This window comes from Lynx canadensis, chromosome B3 (assembly GCF_007474595.2).
Source record: "Lynx canadensis isolate LIC74 chromosome B3, mLynCan4.pri.v2, whole genome shotgun sequence".
Lineage (NCBI taxonomy): Eukaryota > Metazoa > Chordata > Mammalia > Carnivora > Felidae > Lynx > Lynx canadensis.
Genome location: NC_044308.2, coordinates 64,413,848 through 64,435,334, shown reverse-complemented (window position 1 = coordinate 64,435,334; position 21,487 = coordinate 64,413,848). Strand labels below are relative to the sequence as shown.

The 21,487-nt window shown below is 36.0% G+C and overlaps 1 protein-coding gene across 1 annotated transcript in view; it reads left to right on the top strand.

Moving 5' to 3' along the window:
* Positions 1-21,487, top strand: part of SPRED1 (sprouty related EVH1 domain containing 1) — a 141,172-nt gene that overhangs the window by 83,084 nt on the left and 36,601 nt on the right. The window contains exons 3-4 of the mRNA XM_030318537.1: positions 13,042-13,210; positions 17,348-17,397. Of these exons, the coding sequence (XP_030174397.1) occupies positions 13,042-13,210; positions 17,348-17,397 (219 nt within the window). The remainder of the gene's footprint in view (positions 1-13,041; positions 13,211-17,347; positions 17,398-21,487) is intronic.

Genomic DNA, 21,487 nt, shown 5'->3' with positions numbered 1-21,487 from the left:
TATAACATTTCTGCTCCTTCAGTACAAGATCACATAGCATTTAGCTGTCACGTGTCTTTATTCTCCTTTAATCTGGAGCAGTTCCTCAGTCTCTCCTTTACGACATACATGTATTGAAAGAGTACTGGCTCCCTCCCGTCTGTTGTAGCTGAACTGCTGTTATGTGAAAAACAGTGCATTGTTCCTTCTATTCCTTTTTAAGAATGTCTAAAATTGACTCAGCTCAGACCATAGCATTAAACACAAATTTGTATTAATGGATAATTAGCAAAATTCTGTTTCATATTTCTTGGTGTCTTTCATAAAGGATACTAGCTTTTATATCATCCAGAAAACTAAACATCATAATATGAAGCAACTATTTGAGATCTACCAATTATTGATTTTCAGTTATGAAGTAATTGAATTTGAATTTGGCATTTTTATTCCAAAAATGAAATGATTTTTCCTTGGAGTCCAAAATATTTCAGAAAGTTACTAGTGAAAAAATTTACATCTAGTTACAACTAGACTACTTCTTAGATAACACAGTCTGTAAACATGTAATTATCTATTTGTAAGGTAACAACTATAATAAAGTACATAGTAGTTTGAAAGTACGTATTTAATTTTACTCTGCTCTCCCAAATTATTAGTTGTTATTAATGAAACAAAAATGCACTTGCACCCATTTTTGACTCGGTTTATTTTAAGTACTTCTGGCAAACAGTTCAGTAATATTACAATGGGAGTTTTGCTCTATATTTCCCCAAATAACTTGGAATATATCTTCAGATGTTTTAATTATTTAGTGACTGTGGCATTTCCCTTTTCTCCTGTCTATAAAATACCCTAGAGTTTCTTTCAGAAGAAGGAAAAACATTGGAGATTGAAATTTTTCACTGCCTTTGGAATCTGTTAACTTTAGCTTTACAGACTTTATTCATAAGCTCTTTTGAGGTCCTGAGAGTACCTCAGGATACTCCCTGAGTACTCTGATGATACATCATCAAAAATCTCCTCCTCCTATATTCAAAAAAGGTCTCTTCTCATAATTAATGATCTCCCAGTTTCTCATAACAACTGTTGTTTTATGAATTAGTGGGTCACCTGGTGACCAACATCACCATTACTAATACTATTGAGGGTTTGCCGTGTGTCAGGCACTATTTTGAGTACTCTGTATGTATGTATCAGGCACTATTTGAGTACGCTGCATGTATAAGTGAAATAAGTAAAAATCTCAAAACCAGATGCATAATGAGTGGTGGAGACTGGATGAGACCCAGCTAGTCTTAGGTACATAGCCCACAAGATTAATTAGTTAATTACTGTACCAAATTCTTCCTACACAGTACTAACATTTTCCTTCCTGGGAAGTGTATGTATCCTCTTCTGGCTCCTATTCATACCTTAGTCATTTTGTTTGTTTGTTTGTTTATTCATGAATGAGAGAGAGAAAATGTTTTTTTAAATAATTTTTTAAATGTTTTATTTATTTTTGAGAGAAAGAGAAAAAAATGAACAGATGGGGGAGGGACAGAGAGGAGGAGACAGAGGTTCCAAGCCAGGCTCCCCACTGCCAGCAGCAGAGCCGGAAGCGGCACTCCCTCAAATTCACAAACTGTGAGATGATGACCTGAGCTGGTTGGAAGCCCAAGCAACTGAGCCACCCAGGTGGCCCGAGAAAGTCTTAAGCAGGCTCCACGCTCAGCATGGAGTTCGATCTTTTTTTTTTTTTTTTTTTTTTTAATTTTTTTTTTAACGTTTATTTTATTTTTGGGACAGAGAGAGACAGAACATGAATGGGGGAGGGGCAGAGAGAGAGGGAGACACAGAATCGGAAACAGGCTCCAGGCTCTGAGCCATCAGCCCAGAGCCTGACGCGGGGCTCGAACTCATGGACCGCGAGATCGTGACCTGGCTGAAGTCGGACGCTTAACCGACTGCGCCACCCAGGCGCCCCATGGAGTTCGATCTTAACACCGCAAGATCATGACCTGAGCAGAAATCGAGAGTCTGGCCCTTAACTGACCGAGCTACCTAGGTGTCCCCTATAACTTAATCATTTTATTTTGGATACTCTTGTAAATATGCATTCTCATTAACCATTTTTCTTTCCTTTCTCTTTGAACTCATAACCTGGCAGTATAGAGGAATCACTTCTCTTGTCTCTCTTCATCTGTATTGGATTTTAATATATTTATGCTAACAGTAGTTTACTTTTCTTAAATTCAGAGATCACCTGTTCATCTCTATTTTTTTTTCGTAATTAACATATATATAAATGGAATAAATAAAAGCCTTAATAAGAAGAAAGAGAAAGAATATTTGTTCTTTTTTGTTCCCACTAGATTGGAAGACTTAAAAATCCTATTAAATATTTATGGTTCCGAAAGTATTTATTTAGCTAGAAAAGAAGTTAGACTTGTATGTCTCAACCCACTTAGATCTGTTTAGATCTGTATTGGAATGCAAAGCTTTTCTACCAGAGACGCCTACATTGTTGTATATTTTCTCCTTTGTTATTATAGTCACCTTCCTGAAGCTGGCTTCAGCCAGTCTATTTGCAGCAATTATATTCTTTTCATACTTGGTCAGGTCTGTTGGTATATGTAAGTCTGAAAGTTCTTTCTTTCTTTTTTTGAAGGAGTCATTACAAACATTTATGTGGTTTTGAATTTGTTGCTCTTTCTAGTTAAAAAAAATTTTAATTACACATTTGTTTTTTAGTTTATAAGAAAGCTTCGTTTCTAGTCCCAATATACTTGAAGGTGATCAAAAGTTCAAAAAGTTCTAGTGCTAGTGCTGATTCTAAAACAAGACTCCAATTTATTCTTCTTTGTTAACTAGCCAAATCCTTAATGGATCGGTTAAAGGTTATTGATGTCAAATTACTTTGCAACATAATCTTTTATAGTTATTCTTGTTGAATCGATCTTACATTTAATAGTCACTTTACGATTGCTGTTAACACTCTTGATATCTTTTCTGTTTATTAATATAGTCTACTTGGGAGGGATAGATAAGAGGACAGGGCCACTAATCTACTTTTAAACTTATCTTTACTCTCTAATTTGGTGTCCTTTGTGGTTACAGTGGAGGTCTGATGAAATTCACATCCTTCCAGAACTCTAACATCAGAAAGAAGACTAAACTATTAATTAGAATTAATTAGAGATGATTTCAAGTTTAACATCTATATGTAGAATATTTTTAAGATTATATTCTTACTGACTTCTTGGAACTGCTTTTAGTGTAGTCTTAACAGAATTTAGAATTATTCATTTCATTTTATATCAGATCTTCTCTTACAAAGAAGCTCTAAGAGTGAGTGTGGGTCACGTATTTTGGGAGAATTCTGTTTTAGGCCTACAGAGTGAGTACCTTTTAATTTGCTATATTGGTAATTAATAGATTCAACTCTCTTTTGGTCAGAAATAATCCCATTATCTTATTTTTCCTACAAAGTAAATCACCTGATAATGTTGGATTGATTAATTGTAATCTATTGGCGAAAATAAAATTGCTGTTTTCCTCACTTTATTTGCTAATTATGTTGATTATGAAATGGTGACCATTGAATTTGCTTCCTATATGCCTATTACTATTAGTATTACTGTTATCTTAAGGTATAGAATTAATATATGCAGTGGACTAAAGTCAGAACACATTGTTCTGATACAGTTGAGGAGGGGCAGTGGAAGGGGAGAGTCAGCAGAATTCACTACATTTTAAGAATCCATTCAGACCTTAAAATTATTTTTGTTTTTCAGGAATGCTGATTTGGTATTGTTCACATGATGGGTAAAATTCTCTTGAGGCATCGTTTGACCTACCTTTCTTTTTTTAATGGCTCTTAATTCCAGTGATTTTTTTTTTTTCCAAAATATTTATTTGGAGAGAGAGAGAGAGACAGCACGAGCAGGGAGGGGCAGGGAGAGAGCGAGAGAGAGAGAATGCCAAGAAGGCTCCTCGCTGTCAGTGCAGAAGCCTGCTTGGGGCTCTGTCTCACAAATCGTAAGATCATGATCTTGAGCCGAAATCAAGAGTCAGATGCTTAACCGACTGAGCCACCCAGGTGCCCTGATGTTTTTTTTTGTTGTTGTTGTTGTTGTTTTTAATTTCAGGTGGACAGTTGTCCCTGTTGGTTAATTAGAGTGTGCTTTATGTTGGCCTTAATATGATGAAAGTACATTTATTTTTTAATGCTACTTAAAATCAAAAGCAAAATAACTTTCTAATATTGTGTGACTTAGATGAGAAATTGTTCTATTTTGCACACAGAGGCTTTAGAATTAATGTAAATGTTGAATGATACAGAATGTTTTAAGGAGCATATTTTTTAAACTACCTACAAAAACAGTGGGTAGTTGTGCCCATAGAGTAACTGACTTTTTCTGTCTCAGGCATGTCCCTAAATTAAGAATAGCTATTAACATAGTAGCCTTTTCCTAAAGGGTAGTTATGTTGATGCTACATTAAATATATAATACAAACAATAAAATATTTTTTCCTAATATTGTACGGATAAAAGTTAATAACATGCATCATGACTAGTTTATATTAGTAGCCATGTTGTTTTTGTACCAGTTGGTATGATGTGTAGGCTCAATATTTACATGACTTTTAGGTGGAACACATTCTTGTATAGGTACTTGTGTAAGTTAAAAGAGCTAGTTTATTATCCTTCCTTTTTTCCTAGTGTATTTTAAAACATTTTAAACTAATTTTTCTGTGTGTTTTGGGAGCCTCTAAAAAATAGATGCCATTTGTAAACAAGTGGTAAAGATGAGTGTAGATTTTATTTATCCGAGATAAAATAGTTGGAAAAAAATCTTTGGAAAATTTAAGAGAGGAGTTAATCAGCAATATTCATTATTAAATTTATGAATTAATTCATTATTAAATTATTCAATATTCATTACTAAGATTTAATTTAGTAATATTTTCATGTTATAACTATAGTACCAGACTTGTTTTTTTCCATATAGGCAAATAGTAAATCTCTGGAAAATGCCATAGCAAAGTGCTAACACATGAAAACTCAAAAAAATGTTAATCCTTTTTTTTTTTTTTTTTCAACGTTTATTTATTTTTGGGACAGAGAGAGACAGAGCATGAATGGGGGAGGGGGCAGAGAGAGAGGGAGACACAGAATCGGAAACAGGCTCCAGGCTCTGAGCCATCAGCCCAGAGCCTGACGCGGGGCTCGAACTCCCGGACCGCGAGATCGTGACCTGGCTGAAGTCGGACGCTTAACCGGCTGCGCCACCCAGGCGCCCCAATCCTTTTTGAATACATGTAGAATGATCAAATTATACGAAACAGAACCCTTGAGACAATTTCATTACTTTGCCTCTAACCAGACAGTACAGAATTTAGCCACCTTCTTAGTCACTTATTCCAGATTTAACAAGACTTACTATCAAAAATCATTATATTCAGTGCTGTGCTGATAAAGGTTTAACAGCTGTCCATCAGGGGTTGGAGGGAGGGCAGTGATAGATAGTATTTTGATAACTCCCACAGTGGCTGATTTCAATCAATATGAAATCGCTGCATATGGAGTTGGGAAGAAGTATGCAGTGGTACACCATTTGTTCTTTTGTTACTTCTGCATTTGGTGTCATATCCAAGAAATCATTGCCAAATCTAATGTCATGAGGTTTTTGTCCTATGTTTTCTTTTAAGAGCTTTATTGTTTTAGGTCATATTTAGGTCCTTGATCCATTTTGAGTTAATTTCATGTTAGGTAGAGGTCCAACTTCATTCCTGTGCATGTGGATATCTAGTGTTCCCAATGTATCCAGTCATTTGTTGAAAAGACTCCTTTCCCCCAGCGAATGTTGTTGGCACTATTGTCAAATATGTTGAGGTAGTTTCCTTCTAGTCCTGATACATTGAATGTTTTTTATCATGAAAAGATAACTGAATTTTGTCAGAAACCTTTTTCGCATCAGTTGAGGGGATCATGTGTTTTTTTCCCCCTTTCATTCTGTTCATGTGGTATACTGATCAATTTTCATATGTTGAACTGTCCTTGCATTCCAGAAATAAATCCCATTTGGTCATAGTGTATATATTCCACTTAATGGTGAATTTGGTTTACCAATATTGATTGAGGATTTTTGAGTCATTGTTCATAATGGATGTTGGTCTATAATTTTCTTGTAGTGACTGTCTGGCTTTGATATTGGGGTAATGCTGTCCTCATACAATGAGCTAGAATTTTTTTGAAAAGTTTGAGAAGTATTGGTATTTGTTCTTTAAAATTTTTGTGTAATTCACCAGAGAAGCCATCAGGTCTAGGGTTTTTCTTTGTTGAAAGATTTTTGATTACTGATTCAGTCTTTTTACTACTTACTGGTCTGTTGAGATTTTCTACTATTTGTTTCTGACTTATTCCCGATCTATTTTATGTTTCTAGTAATTTATCCATTTAATCTAGGTTTTCCACTTTGTTGGTGTACAATTGTTCATACTCACTGATAATCCTTTTTATTATTACTATAGCACTGGTAGTAATGTCTCTACTTTCATTTCTGATATTTGTAATTTCCATCTTTTCTCTTTTTTTTCTTAGCATACCTAAAGATTTATTACATTTTTAAATCTTTTTGGAAAACCAACTTTTGGTTTCATTGATTTTTTTCTGTTTTTTTTTTCTTCGTTTTTCTATTTTGTTTATACCTGTTCTGATCTTTATTATTTTTTTTCCTTCTGCTAGGTTTGGGTTTAGTTTGTTATTCTTTTCTAGTTCGTAAAGTTGTACAGTTATGTTGTTGATTTGAAATCTTTCTTCTGTTTCAGTATGTTTATAGCTATGCATTTCCTCCTTAGCCCTGCTTTTACTGCATCCCATAAGTTTTATGTTTTTTAAATTAAAATGCCTTTTATTTATTTTTATTTTTTTAAGTGTATTTATTTTTTTGAAAGACAAAGAGAGAAACGTAGAGAGAGGGAGATAGAGAATCCCGAGCATGCTCCACGTGGTCAGCCTGGAGCCCAAAATAGGGCTCATACTCACAAACCATGAGATCTTGACCTGAGCTGAAATCAAGAGTTAGATGCTTAACTGACTGAGGTACCCAGGTACCCCCCCCAACCATAAGTTTTGATATGCTGTGTTGTTTTTCTTTTCATTCTGTAAGTATTTTGAAATTTCCTTTGTGATTTCTTCCTTGATCAATTAGTTGCTTAAAAGTGAGTTTTTAATTTCCAGAGTTTTGTGGATTTTTTTTCTAGTTTTCCTTTTGTTATTGATTTCTAACTTCATTTCTTTGTGGCCAGGGAAGATACTTTGTATGATATCTGTATTTAAAAAAATTTTTTTAATGTTTATTTATTTTTGATAGATAGAGCATGAGTGGGGGAGGGGCAGAGAGAGAGGGAGACACAGAATCCGAAGCAGGATCCAGGTTCCGAGCTGTCAGCACAGAGCCCGACGTGGGGCTCAAACTCACAGACTGTGAGATCATGACCTGAGCTGAAGTCGGACGCTCAACCGACTGAGCCACCCAGGCACCGCCGATATCTATATTTTTTAATATATTGACATTTAATTTGTGACCTAGCATATGGTCTGCCCTGAAAAATGTTCCATGTGTATGTCAGAAGACTGTATATTCTGTTGTTGGGTAGAGTTTCATATATGTCTTTTAGGTCTAGTTGGTTTATTATGTTAAGTCTTCTATTTCCTTACTTATTTTCTGTCTAGTTCTATTTATTAAGAGTAAATTGTTGAAATCTCCTAACTATTGTTGTGGAGTTGTCTATTTCTTCCTTCAGTTCTGTCCATTTTTGCTTCATATATTTTATTGTCTGTCATAATGTGCATAAATGTTTACTGTTACATCTTCTTGCTCTCTAGAACCTTTTATTAATATATAATGTCCTCTTTCATCTCTTGTAACCTTTTTGATTTAAAGTCTTTTGTCTGATATTGGTATAGCTACCCCTGCTCTCTTTTGCTTATTATTTTCATGGGATGTCTTTTTCCATCCTTTGACTTTGAATCAATTTGTATCTTTGAAGTTTTTAAAAAAAATTTTATTTTATAGTTTATCTATTTTTGAGAAAGAGAGAGGGGGAGCACGTGCAGGGAAGGGGCAAAGAAAAAGGGAGAAGGAGAGAGAGAATCCCAATCAGGCTCCGCGCTGCCAGCACAGAGCCTGATGTGAGGTTCGAACCGACAAACCATGAGATCATGACCTGAACAGAACTCTAGGGCCAGACACTTAACCAGGTGAGACACTCAGGCGCCCTAACCTATTTTGTATCTTTGGATGTAAGGTAAGTCTCTTAGAGAAATCACCTAGTTGAGGGCGCCTTGGCTGGCTCAGTCAGTAGAGCATGCGTGTAACTCTTTATCTTGGTTGGCATCATGAGTTTAAGGCCCATGTTGGGCCTAGAAATTATTTAAAGAAACAAAAAAAGCACATAGTTAGATTATGTGTTTTTTTTCCTACTCTGCCAATCTCTGTCATTGTAATTGGAGAGTTAAATATATTTACATTTAAAATGATTGATTAGGGGAACCCCAGTGGCTCAACTCAGTTGGTTGAGAGTTAGGCTTTGACTCAGGTCATGATCTCACAGTTTGTTAATTCAGGCTCCTCATAGGACTTGGCTGCTGCTCACACAAGCCTGCTTCCAATCCTCTGTCCCCCTCTCTCTCTGCCCTTCCCCTGCTTTCACTCTCTCTCTCAAAAATAAATAAACCAAAAATAATAATAATAATAAAATGATTGGTCATAAGGAGGGACTTCTGTCATTGTACTGTTTTTAAGTGTCTTACAGCATTTTATCTCTCATTTCTTGCATTTCTGTCTTTGTTTATGTTTGCATTGATTGTTGTGAAATGTTTAAATTACTTTCATGTATATTCTGTAGCTATTACTTTGTGGTTACCATGGAGATTACATTTCGTATCTTCAAGTTTTAACACTCTAACCTGAATTTATACCAGCTTAAATTTAATAACATACAAAAATACTCTGCTCCTTTACAGCTTTGTCCTCACCCCTTTTGGTTGTTGATGTCACAGAATTATATCTATATAAATTGAATGCCCAGAAGTATAAACTCATGCTTTTATTCATGATAAAATACTTTTATTTTTTCTACCACATTAATGTATTACATTTTATATTGTTCCACTACCCCTGTGTTTCTTTTAATTATTATTTTTTTATTTTTTTATTTACATTCAAGTTAGCGTATAGTGCAACAATGGCTTTGGGAGTAGATTCTTTAATGCCCCTTACCCCTTTAGCCCATCCCTCCTCCTGCAACCCCTCCAGCAACCCTCTGTTTGTTCTCTATATTTATGAGTCTCTTATGTTTTGTCCCCCTCCCTGTTTTTATATTATTTTTGCTTCCCTTATGTTCATCTGTTTTGTATCTTAAATTTCTCATATGAGTGAAGTCATAAGATAGTTGTCTTTCTCTAATTTCGTTTAGCATAATACCCTCTAGTTCCATCCATGTAGTTGCAAATGGAAAGATTTTGTTCTGATTGCTGAGTAATACTCCGTTGTATATATATACCGCATCTTCTTTATCCATTTCTCCATCTGTGGACATTGGGGTTCTTTCCATACTTTGGCTATTGTCGATAGTGCTGCTGTAAACATTGGGGTGCATGTGCCCCTTTGAAACAGCATACCTGTATCCCTTGGATAAATACCTAGTAGTGCAATTGCTGGGTTGTAGGCTGGTTCTATTTTTAATTTTTTGAGGAACCTCCATACTGTTTTCCCGAGTGGCTGCACCAGCTTGCATTCCCACTAGCAGTGCAAAAGAGATCCTCTTTCTCCACATCCTCGCCAACATCTTTTGTTGCCTGAGCTGTTAACGTTAGCAATTCTGACAGGTGTGAGGTGGTATCTCATTGTGGTTTTGGTTTATGTTTCCCTGATGATGAGTGATGTTGAGCATCTTTTCATGTGTCTGTTTGCCATCTGGATGTCTTCTTTGGAGACGTGTTTAGTCCTGTCTTTTGCCCATTTCTTCACTGGATTATTTGTTTTTTGGGTGTTGAGTTTGATAAGTTCTTTACAGATTTTGGCACCCAAACAGACACTCATATCAGTGGAACAGAATAGAGAACCCAGAAATGGACCCACAAACGTATGGCCAACTCATCTTTGACAAAGCAGGAAAGAATATCCCATGGAATAGAGACGGTCTCTTCAGCAAGTGGTGCTGGGAGAACTGGACAGCGACATGCAGAAGAATGAACCTGGACCACTTTCTTAGCCCATACACAAAAATAAAGTGGATGAAAGACCTCAATGTAAGACAGGAAGCCATCAGAATCCTAGAGGAGAAAGCAGGCAAAAACCTCTTTGATCTTGGCCACAGAAACTTCTTACTCAACACATCTCCAGAGGCAAGGGAAACAAAAGCAAAAATGAACTATTGGTACCTCATCCAAATAAAAAGCTTTTTTTCTTTTAAGAGATAGAGTGTGAGCAAGGGAGTGTGAGAGGGAGAGAGAGAGAATCTTAAGCAGGCTCCACTCCAGCATGGAGCCCGACATGGGGCTTAATCCCATGACCCTGGGATCATGATCTGAGCCAAAATCAAGAGTTGGACGATCACCTGTGACTGAGCCACCTAGATGTTCCTAATGCCTCTTTTAAATGCATTAGTCTCTTATATTTTGTAGAAAACAATATTTGGGGTTACAAACCAAAGTTACAGTAATACCTAGCTTTTTCCTAATTGCTTTTTCCTTTAAATGTGTTAGTCCCTTAAATCTTACAGAAAAGAAAAACTGCAGTTAAAAACCAGTGTTGCAATTTTACTGCTTTTATAAATGCTCCTGCACTTAACTCACTGAGATCTTTATTTCTCCATACAGCTTCAAGTTACTGTCTAGTGTTACTTCATTTCACTATGTAGGATGTCCTTGAACTTTTTTTGCAGGGCAAATCTAGTAGTAACCCATTCTCTCAGCTTTTGTTTATTTGTGAATGTCTTAATTTTTATCTTTCGAAGGACAGTTTTGCCAGATAAAGTATTCTTTTTTGACCCTTTTTTCTTACAGTACTTTGATCATATCTGCCCACTATCTTCTGGCCCTCAAAGTTTCTGAAGAGAAATCTGCTGCTGTTTTTATTTAGGATCATTTGAAAGTGACTGTCCACATCTCTTGCTACTTTCAAGATTCTCTCTGTGTCTCTGTGTGGCTCTGTTTTGAATTCATCTTATTTGGAGTTTGTTGAGCTTGTCAGATGCTTATATTGATTGATGTCTTTCATTGTACCTATGAAGTTTTAAAACTGTTGTTTCTTCAGATACTCTCTCTGCCCCTTTCCCTTTCTTGTTTCTACAGGTCCTATGATGTGTAGGTCGGTCCTCTTGATGGTGTCCTCTGGGTCCCTTAAGCTGTTTGCATTTCTTTAATGTTTTTCTTTCTGTTCTTCAGATTCAGTAATTTCTATTGTCCTGTTTTCAAGTTCGCAGATACTTTTTCCACCTGCTCAAATCTGCCTTTAAATCTCTGTAGTGAATTTTTTATTTCAGTTATTATACTTTTCAGCCCCAGAATTTCTTCTTAGTTTCTTTTTAGGTTTCTCTCTCTTTATTGATGCTTTCATTTTTGTTTGTACACTGTTTTCTTAACTTTCTCCATATCTTCATTTAGTTCTTCAATCATCCTTAAGAGAGGTTTTTTTTTTTTTTTTTAAGTTTTTGTCTAATAGATCTGCCATCAGGCCTTTTTTTAAAAAAAATTTTTTTTCAATGTTTATTTATTTTTGAGACAGAGAGAGACACAGCATGAGCAGGGAAGGGTCAGAGAGAGAGAGGGAGACACAGAATGTGAAGCAGGCTCCAGGCTCTGAGCTGTCAGCACAGAGCCTGACACGGGGCTCGAACTCACGGACTGAGAGATCATGACCTGAGCCGAAGTTGGACGCTTAACCAACCGACTGAGCCACCCAGGCGCCCCCCCATCAGGCCTTTTTTAGGGACAGTGTCTGTTGATTTTCTTTTTTCCTTTCATTGGGAAAAGGAAAAAAAATTAATTTACTGTTTTCTTGTGTGCCTTGAGTTTTTTTGTTAAATACTGAGTATTTGAATCTATTAATGTGGTAACTCTGGAAATTAGATTGTCCCCATTCCCCAAGAATTGCTGCTCCTGCCGCTGCTGCTGCCGCTGTTGTTGTTGTATTGTTGTGGGTTGTCTCTGTGCTGGGAATCTGCCTAAAGTGTAAACTTAGGTCTTTGTGTATCTTTTCTGAGTATTTCTCTGGGTATGCATAGTCACTTTCTAATTTTCCCCATGAATACAATTGTTCTTGAATGTCCTAGTCTTTAGTATCTAGTACCCCAAATGGGAAAAAGCAAAAAATGATGAATAAAAAAGGATGCTGATCCTTTAAATAACCTGGACATGACTTTATTCTGTTGAGGAAGAACTTGGAACAGTAAGAGAAGGTATAACAACTATCGGTGTTTTCCTCTTTGTCTACACCTCTCTAATCAGCAGCCATCAGTAATCAGAGCATGGATTTCTGGTATTTGAGGGACAGGATTCTTTTTATGCAACCTGGCTCCTGAAATTTGTATGCAAGCTCCTCCAGGAACATGTACACAATTCCTGCCACAGGGTATGGGTAGCGGCTACTGTACTCATAGCAGAGATTGACCAGAATTCAGCACAGTTTACTGGCCATGGCTTCCCTTGGGAGTTACAAGCCTTCACCTTCAACAGACTTCAGAGTTCCAACATAGTTATATCAGACAGATTTCTGCCAGTGTAATTATTGTCTAGGTAGGAAGAAAGATTCCTTCTTACTTTGCCATCTTCCCAGAATCCCCTTTAATCCCATTTTTTTTCTGTATCGAGTGATTTTATGAAGTAGATTAAGTAGCAAGACCTCTATTTTAATCAAGGGGAGAAATAAATTTACTAAAATACAGCAAAGGCTTGCAGGTTTCATTTTATTTACTTTTTTTATTTCTTATTCTTACCTCGTTTTGTAATTAAGAGCTACATTAGGGGATTTGATAAATGTATAGTAATCTTTGGCATTTACCTTTTGGCAGGTGGTTTTGGAATGTATGCTTAAAAAAGACCTCATTTACAATAAGGTCACCCCAACATTTCACCACTGGAAGATTGATGATAAGAAATTTGGCCTTACCTTTCAAAGTCCTGCTGATGCTAGGGCTTTTGATAGAGGCATTCGAAGAGCTATAGAGGATATTTCTCAAGGTAGGTTTTCTCGACTATTTCCTTATTTTGTTTATCACATATAATAGAGTGACTTGAAGCAAGTCCGCTTTTGTGATAGGTGATTGATTAACTTTGAAAGCTTACTGTAGGCAAAGATAAAATAATGGGTTTTTAAACGTTTTATATTTGTCACATCGTAATATATATACCAATTACGTGCATTGTCTTGAAGCCATCAGTAGCAGCCATCAGATAATTCAGATGTTTTTAAGTAAGAGCATAAAGAAGAGGAGAACAGTTAGAACTTTTAGAATCCTTGTGTGTTGTTACATCAGTCATATCCTTGTTTGGGTTATAAAAAAGCAAAAATTTCTAATAATCAATTATGGTTAACCTTTGAACAACATGGTTTCAATGGTGGACCACTATATGTGGATTTTTTTACAATACAGTACCATAAATGTATTTCCTCTTCCTTATGATTTGCTTGGTAACATTTTCTGTCCTTTATTTTATTTTATTCTAAGAATATAGTGTATAATACATATAACATACAGAGTATGTGTTGATCAACTATTTATGTTATTGGTAATGCCTCCGGTCAACAATAGACTATTAGTAGTTAAATGTTGGGGGGAGTCAAAAGTTACATGTAGATTTTCAACTACATTGTGGGGGGTGAACTGGGGTTGGTGTCCCTCACCCCTGCAATGTTCAAGGACAGTGTTCGATTGTATTTGGTTATTAGAAATTTTCTCTTTTTTATATGTAGACTCTATTTTTTTCTGTGGCAAAAACCCCTTCTTAAAACTGTTCTTAACTCTTTATCTGGTTTCATAATTGAGAATTGGTAGAGACCACAGCTCCATCTGTCCCTTTGCATGTTTTGCCAGTTTGTTAAGATTATTAACTCTAAGACTTGCAGGTTTTATTTTATTATTTTTTTTTAAGTTTACTTATTTCTTTTGAGAGGCAGACAGAGAGAGAGAGAGAAAGAGAGAGAGCGTGCATGAGTGGGAGAGGGGAAGAGAGAGAAAATCCCAGGCAGGCTCCACGCTGTCAGTGCAGAGCCCAGCATGTGGCTTGACCTCATAAACCATGAGATTGTGACCTGAGCCGAAATCAAAGAGTTGGTTGCTTGACCACCTGAGCCATCCAGACACCCCTAAAGCTTGCAGGTTTTAAAGGGAAGAAGAATGTATTTACATGTAAGACTGGCCTCTGCTTAATTAAGCAAAAATAAATCACTTTAAAGCCCATTTCTTCCCTATAACGAAATTATAATTAAGACTTGATTTGTTTTTCTAATTAAGAAGGAAAATTGTCTCTACAAATAGAAATTATTTTCTATATAACATAACTGAATCAATATATTAGCATTGTGATTTGTATATTTTGAAGATGGCATTTTGGTAGAAAAATTCAGAAGAAATGAATGAATTATGAGACTGACCATAGGCAAGAGCATGGAAATGCTTAGTACAAGTTTGTACTGATAACGTATGAAGTTGTAAATAAATCATTCAGCTATTTTAAAAGATTAGAGATTGGTACAGTCAGTGATTTCCAGTTCAGAAAAACTTCCACAGAATAGTAGCAGTCATTTTATCTTTATTACAAGAATCTAAAATTCATTCTAGATCAGTATTTTGGGGTCCTTGGATGGCTCAGTCAGTTAAGCGTCTGACTCTGGCTCAGGTCATGATGTCATGGTTCACAAGTTCAAGCCCCACGTCGGGTTTTGTGCTGACAGCTCAGAACCTGGAGTCTGCTTCGCGGATTCTGTGTCTTCCTTCTCTCTCTGCCCATCTCCCACTGGTTCTCTCTCTCTCTCTCTCTCTCTCTCTCTCTCTCTCTCTCTCTCTCTCAAATAATTAAAACATTAAAAAAATTAGATCAGTATTCTCAGTATTGGCTGCACATTTGAATCATCTGGGACCCTTTGAAAAATAGAATAACTGGTCCCCACTCGAGACCACTTGAATCATTCTGTCTAGAGAGGGGAGGCGAGGCATTTTTTTAAAGTTCCTATCCATTTCAAATGTGATGAGGAATTGTGAAATTATTATATTATGAATTGAGGGGGGGGAAAAAGATTCCAAGATTCTCTAGCAGTGGTTGTGGTTCTGAAACCACTGCAAGAAACTTTGAAATAAAAATACTTGATACCCTATGCCTCATCCCCCAGATTCTGACATTATTCGTTTGGAAGTATATTGTACCACCAGTATATTTTGTAAATTTTTTCCAATTGATTCTGATATTTAGTGTTCAAGAACCAGTACTTTAAAAAGATAACCGATTATCCATGGCTGCTGGAATTTATGATTTACTTTTTTTTAACTAAGCTTTTTGTTTTAATTCCAGTATAGTTAACATACAACGTTATATTATTTTCAGGTGTACAATATAGTGACTCAGCAATTCTGTACATTACTCAGTGCTCATCATAAGTGTACTCTTTAATCCCCATCACCTGTTTGGCTCATTCCCCCATCCAACTCCCCTGTGTTAGCCATCAGTTTGTTCTTTATAGTTAAGGGTCTGATTCTTGGTTTCTCTCCCTCTTTTTCTTTTAATTTTTTTTAATGTTTATTTTCGAGAGAGAGAGAGAGAGACAGAGCGTGAGTCGGGGAGGGGCAGAGAGAGAGGGAGACACAGAATCTGAAGCAGGCTCCAGGCTCCAAGCATCAGCATAGAATCTGATGCAGGGCTCAACCCCATGAACCGTGAGATCATGACCTGAGCAGGAGTCGGATGCTTAACAGACTAAGCCACCCAAGCGCTCCTGTCTCTCTGTTTTCTTTCCTTTGCTCATTTGTTTTGTTTCTTAAATTTGACATATGAGTGAAATCATACGGTATTTGTAATTCTCTGACTGATTTTGCTTAGCATTATATACTCTCTGGCTCCATCCATGTTGTCGCAAATGGCAAGATTTCGTTCTTTGTGGCTGAGTAATATTCCGTTGTGTATATGTACCACCTCTTCTTTATCCATTCATCTACTGGCGGACAGGCATGTGGGATGCTTACATAATTTGGCCATTGTAAATAATGCTGCAGTAAACACAGGGCTGCATGTGTCCCTTCGTGTTTTTGTACATTTTGTATAAATACCTCGTAGTGTGGTTATTAGATCATAAAGTAGTTCTATTTTTAATTTTTTTGAGAACTTCCATACTGTTTTCCACAGTGACTGTACCAGTTTGCATTCCCTAAATTATTGTTACTTTTGAGCCTGTACTCATGTCTCCATAAAAGCGTATTTCTTTCCCTAGGATCAAATAAATTGGGTTTCATGTTTTAAAAGACAGTTTAAAAATGTGGAGGAGCTTACAAACTTCTAGCCAAGTGGAATAGACTACAGTACTCAGTCTGTCTCATTATTTTTGAACATTTTTAAAGGTATACTGAGGGTTAGCATTATTGCCAGCCACTGTATAGACTTTCAGCAATCTCATTAAATTTTTCTTACTTAGCCTTCCATGACAATAAGAATAAACTATGCAATCCTTTCCAAAGGACAGATTTCTCCTCATCTCCATGCTAGCTGTGTCTCACAAGGTAGCATAAACTCGGAATACTTTGTTAAGATCTCATTCTTTATGAATTTATTAAAACTAAAGGCACTCTTTGAACACCGTGAAAATTTACACAGAGACACTGGTTTACAAAGATCAATAGCAACAATTGGCCATTGGCTGTCTATAGTGGTTTATGGCTTATTTGTTTTCTTTCTTAATGAAAGCAACTAAAATCCTCATTTTGGATATTAATTACTGTTTTCTGGTTAAGAGTATTTAGAAAATTGAATCAAACATATGTGGGTATCATCTAAACACTAGAGGAGTGTATTCCATATATACTGCCTATCATTTTGAGCACTTAAGAAAAATCAGGTGGAGGACTTGCTACAGATAGTATGCTTTCACAGAAAATAGCACTTGAGTAAATAACTGGAAATAATACCTGTAGAAGAGGTAAACAATCCCTCATTCTCTGTTCTCCTAACAAAAGGGCTGGTATCAGTGGCCAACATCTGACTCGTTGCCAGGCAGCCCAGAGTGATCTCTGATCAGTTCTACACTAGTATAATGATTTAATTAATTAGTCAATAATACTAAATCCTAAGGCAAAAACACTTTGCTTAATTAACTTCTCCCTGTTTTCTTAGGATGCCCAACATTTAAAAATGAAGCTGAAGGAGTAGAAGATGACTTACAAGTAAGTAGTTTGCTTTGAGAAGAATTTTTTTTAATGTTTTTCTTTATTTATTTTGAGAGAGAGTGAGAGCATCTGCACACTGAGTGGGGGAGGGGCCGTGAGACAGAAGAGAGAATCCCAAGAAAGCTGTACACTGTCCATGTGGAGCACAACGTGGGGCTTGAACCCACGAACCGTGAGATTATGACCTGAGCCGAAATCGTAAGTTGGACACTTAACTGACTGAGCCACCTAGGCGCCCCAAAAGGAATTTCTGAACATAAAGGATATGGAAGAAGTCACTAACTTTAATAAATGAACAACTTATATTAATTTGTAAGAAAATTTCTAAGACACTCTTTTGTCACCAAGTACAGAGAAACCGAAACAATATGATGTCTGGGAGTGTGTGTGTGTGTGTGTATGCATGTATTATAGAGAGAAAGTTTGTTTTTATTCACTTCCCTTTGGTTGATTTGTTGGTGGTGGTGGCTGGTTTTTTTGGTTTGTCTTTAAAGGAATTGGCTCAGTGATTGTGGGGACTGGCAAGTCATAAATTCACAGACAGGCATGCATGGCAATTCTTACACACTTTGACGTTTCAATTTTGAGTTGGAAGGCATTCTCATGTCAGACTTCCTTCATCTTTGCAGTGACCAATCTCAGTCTTTAAGTCTTTTTGTAATGAGACCTGTCTGCTTTATGGAGGATAATTTCCTTTACTCAGAATATACTGATTTAAATGTTAGTCACATCTGAGAATACCTTCACAATATTTAGACTGGTTTGACCAACAGCTTGGCACTATAGCTTCGCCAAGTTGACAGATAAAATTAACCATCACATATAGGCAAGGTACTTACATAAAGAATTCACAGAAAAGGAGTTACAAATTGTTAATGAGCATATATGAACAGTGGTAATCTGCAGGTAGAAATTGACACTCTCCCATACTGTGTCTGTCTGTGAGATTGACCAAATTGATGCCTTGCTGGAGAAAATGTAGATTGGTTGATTCTTTGTAGAAGGCGGTTTGGTAATATGTATTAAAAAGCCTTAAAAACAGAAACATGAATGCCTGTTGATCTAGTGAACCAATTTCCAGTGATTTATACTAAGGAATAGAGATACACAAAGATTTTTTTATACACAGATCTTGGGGTGTATTTAAAATATTAATAAAAAATAAGCTATTTAAATAGGAGAATCTGAATTAATAAAAAGTATATCTTTGTCATGCAACCATTAAATATTATTTATTAATTTGCTTGCAATATATTGATTAATAAAAACATAAAAATTATATGGTTATCACTACTCACTAAAATGTTAAATGTTTTGTTACTTTTGGATTGTGGGATTCTGAGCTATATGGCTTCCTTTTTAGTACTTTTCCATATTTTTCAAGTTTGATACAATAGATATGAATACTTCACAACAACGTTAGAACAGTAAACCCAAATTTGTATGTATATCTTGTATTAATAATCATTCATATTACTGTAAAAATAGTTGTGACCTAAAGACATTGCAAAATGTTTTATGTGCATTTATAATAAGAAAATAAAAATGTTTTTATTTTGGAAATTTTGAGAAATATAGCAAAATATAGAGGAAAAAACATAAATGTGCTACCATCCACATTAGCTACCATACATTTGTCATATAGACTGGGATTTTTTCCATACACATAAATGTGTATTCACATGTGTTAATTGTGATATCATTATACTATAGTCTTTTTTTGTCACTTAAATATTTGATAATATTTTCTGTGTCCTTAAGTACTTTTACAAGTTTATAATTTTTAATGTTTTTATTTTTATGTAATTTGTTTTTGGTAGATGTATCGTAATTACCGATCCCCCTGTTGTACATTTTAGAGTTCTTTTGTGTGTTTAAATATATGAATCTGTTTATTTTATTGATAGTTATTTATTATTTTAAAAACACAGTGAGTTGCAGTTAATTAGATATAAGAAATAAGTAATAAGATGAAAATAATCGTTTTGACTTAAGTGTTTTAACAAAGTTCCATTTTGTTCTGGTATCAATCAAAATATGGGGCTGGAAATAGAGAAACATTTTCTGGATTGCCTCCTATGATGAAAGTAAATTTGGTTAAAATTCAATTTCAAAAAAGTAGATTTTCACATACCAACACTGTCCATTACATAATGGCTGTTATTGTAGTATTCTTTTTTTTTTTATTTAAGTTTATTTATTTATTTTGAGAGAGGGGGAGAGAGAGAATCCCAACTAGGCTCCGAGCCTAGTTAGCACAGAGCCTGATGCAGCGCTTGATCTCACAAACTGTGAGATCATGACCTGAGCTGAAACCAAGAGTCAGACGGTTAACTGAGCCACCCAGGTACCCGTTAATATTCTTCTGATTTGGTTTCACTTCATTTCTGTATATAGCTTTATGTAAATGAGAAACTGCTACAGGACATAATTGTTTGCACTACTTTGTGCATATAACAGTCAGTGTGTTTGGTAAAAAGTATTGTTTTCATACTCTTATTTGCTATTAGTACTATAAATGTCAGGGCTTTGGTATGGAGTAAAAAATGGGGAAGATACGAATGAGAAGTAATAAATTTATCATTGAAGCAGACAAAATAGTAAAAAGTTAGAAATAGGAGGAGGCTTGGGGCGCCTGGGTGTCTCAGTTGGTTAAGCGTCCGACTTCGGCTCAGGTCATGATTTCACAGTTTGTGAGTTTGAGTCCCGCGTCGGGCTCTGTGCTGACAGCTCAGAGCCTGGAGCCTGCTTCAGATTCTGTGTCTTCTCTCTCTGCCCCTCCTCTGCATGCTCTGTCTGTCTCTCTCTCAGAAATAAATAAATATTTTTAAAAAATGTTTAAAAAAAGGAATAGGAGGAGGCTGGTAAAGAAAATTACTATATGACAAAAAGCAGCAAGAGTAGTTCTTCTGTTAGCTCCTTGGGATCTCTACTTTGTAGTCACATATCTCCAGTGCTCTCAATCCAACATGTTACATACACACCCTAAAAGAGTTATTTATATTTTGTTAGACATTAACACACTTGCTTGATTTTTATTTTCATAATAAAATAGAAAATATGCAATGTCACTGGAGACTGTAGTAATAGGCTTCCACTTAAATGTAATTTTACTAGGAGCAATTTTTGTATCGTTTTATTTTTTTTCTTTTAATTTTCTTTAAAGTTTATTTACTTATTTTGAGAGAGAGAGTGCAGGAGGGTCGGAGAGAGGGCGAGACAGAATCCCAAGCAGTCTCTCCACTGTCAGCCCAGAGCCCAATGTAGGGCTGGAACCCACAAACTCTGAGATTATGACCTGAGCTGAAACCAAGGGCCAGACACTCAACTGACTGAGCCACCCAGGTGCCCCTCAAGTTTTAATTCTTGATTTTACTTACTGTGGTATTTTAAAAACAGATTCTTAAATTCTTTTCCCTTTGATGGAATCTAATTCTCCTCCCCCAGAGCGTCCTTTATACTTAGTTGTTTGTTAACAAAGGAACTATGGTAGGGATGCCTGGGGGGCTCAGTCAGTTAAGACTTCAGCTCAGGTCATGATCTCATGGTTCGTGGGTTCGAGCTCTGCATTGGTCTCTGTGCTGACAGCTCAAAGCCTGGAAGCTGCTTCGGCTTCTGTGTCTCCTTCTCTCTCTGCCCCTCTCGTGCTCACTCTCTCTCTCTCTCTGTCTCTGTCTCTCAAAAATAAACAAACATTAAAAAAAAAAAAAAACTATGGTAGAAATCACGTAAGGCGTGACTTCCAAGGCAGCTTCTTTCCGGTTTTCTTGGTTTATCTGTACTAGAAAATGACAATTGTCATGTCATGAGGACACTCAGCAACTCAATGGAGATGCCCACGTGGTGAGGAACTGAAGTCTTGTGATAGTAACAATATTAGTGAGCCATCTAGGAAGCAGGTCATTTACCGCCTAGACAGGCCTTTAGAAGACTATAACTTGACTGTAACTTCATTGGAGACTGTGAGCTAGAACCTGTTAAGTTAACAATTAAACTGTTTCTGAATTCCTGACTTACAGAAACTATAAAATTAATGTTAAGTGTTAATTGAAGCCTCAAACTTTGGAAATAATTTTTTACTAATACA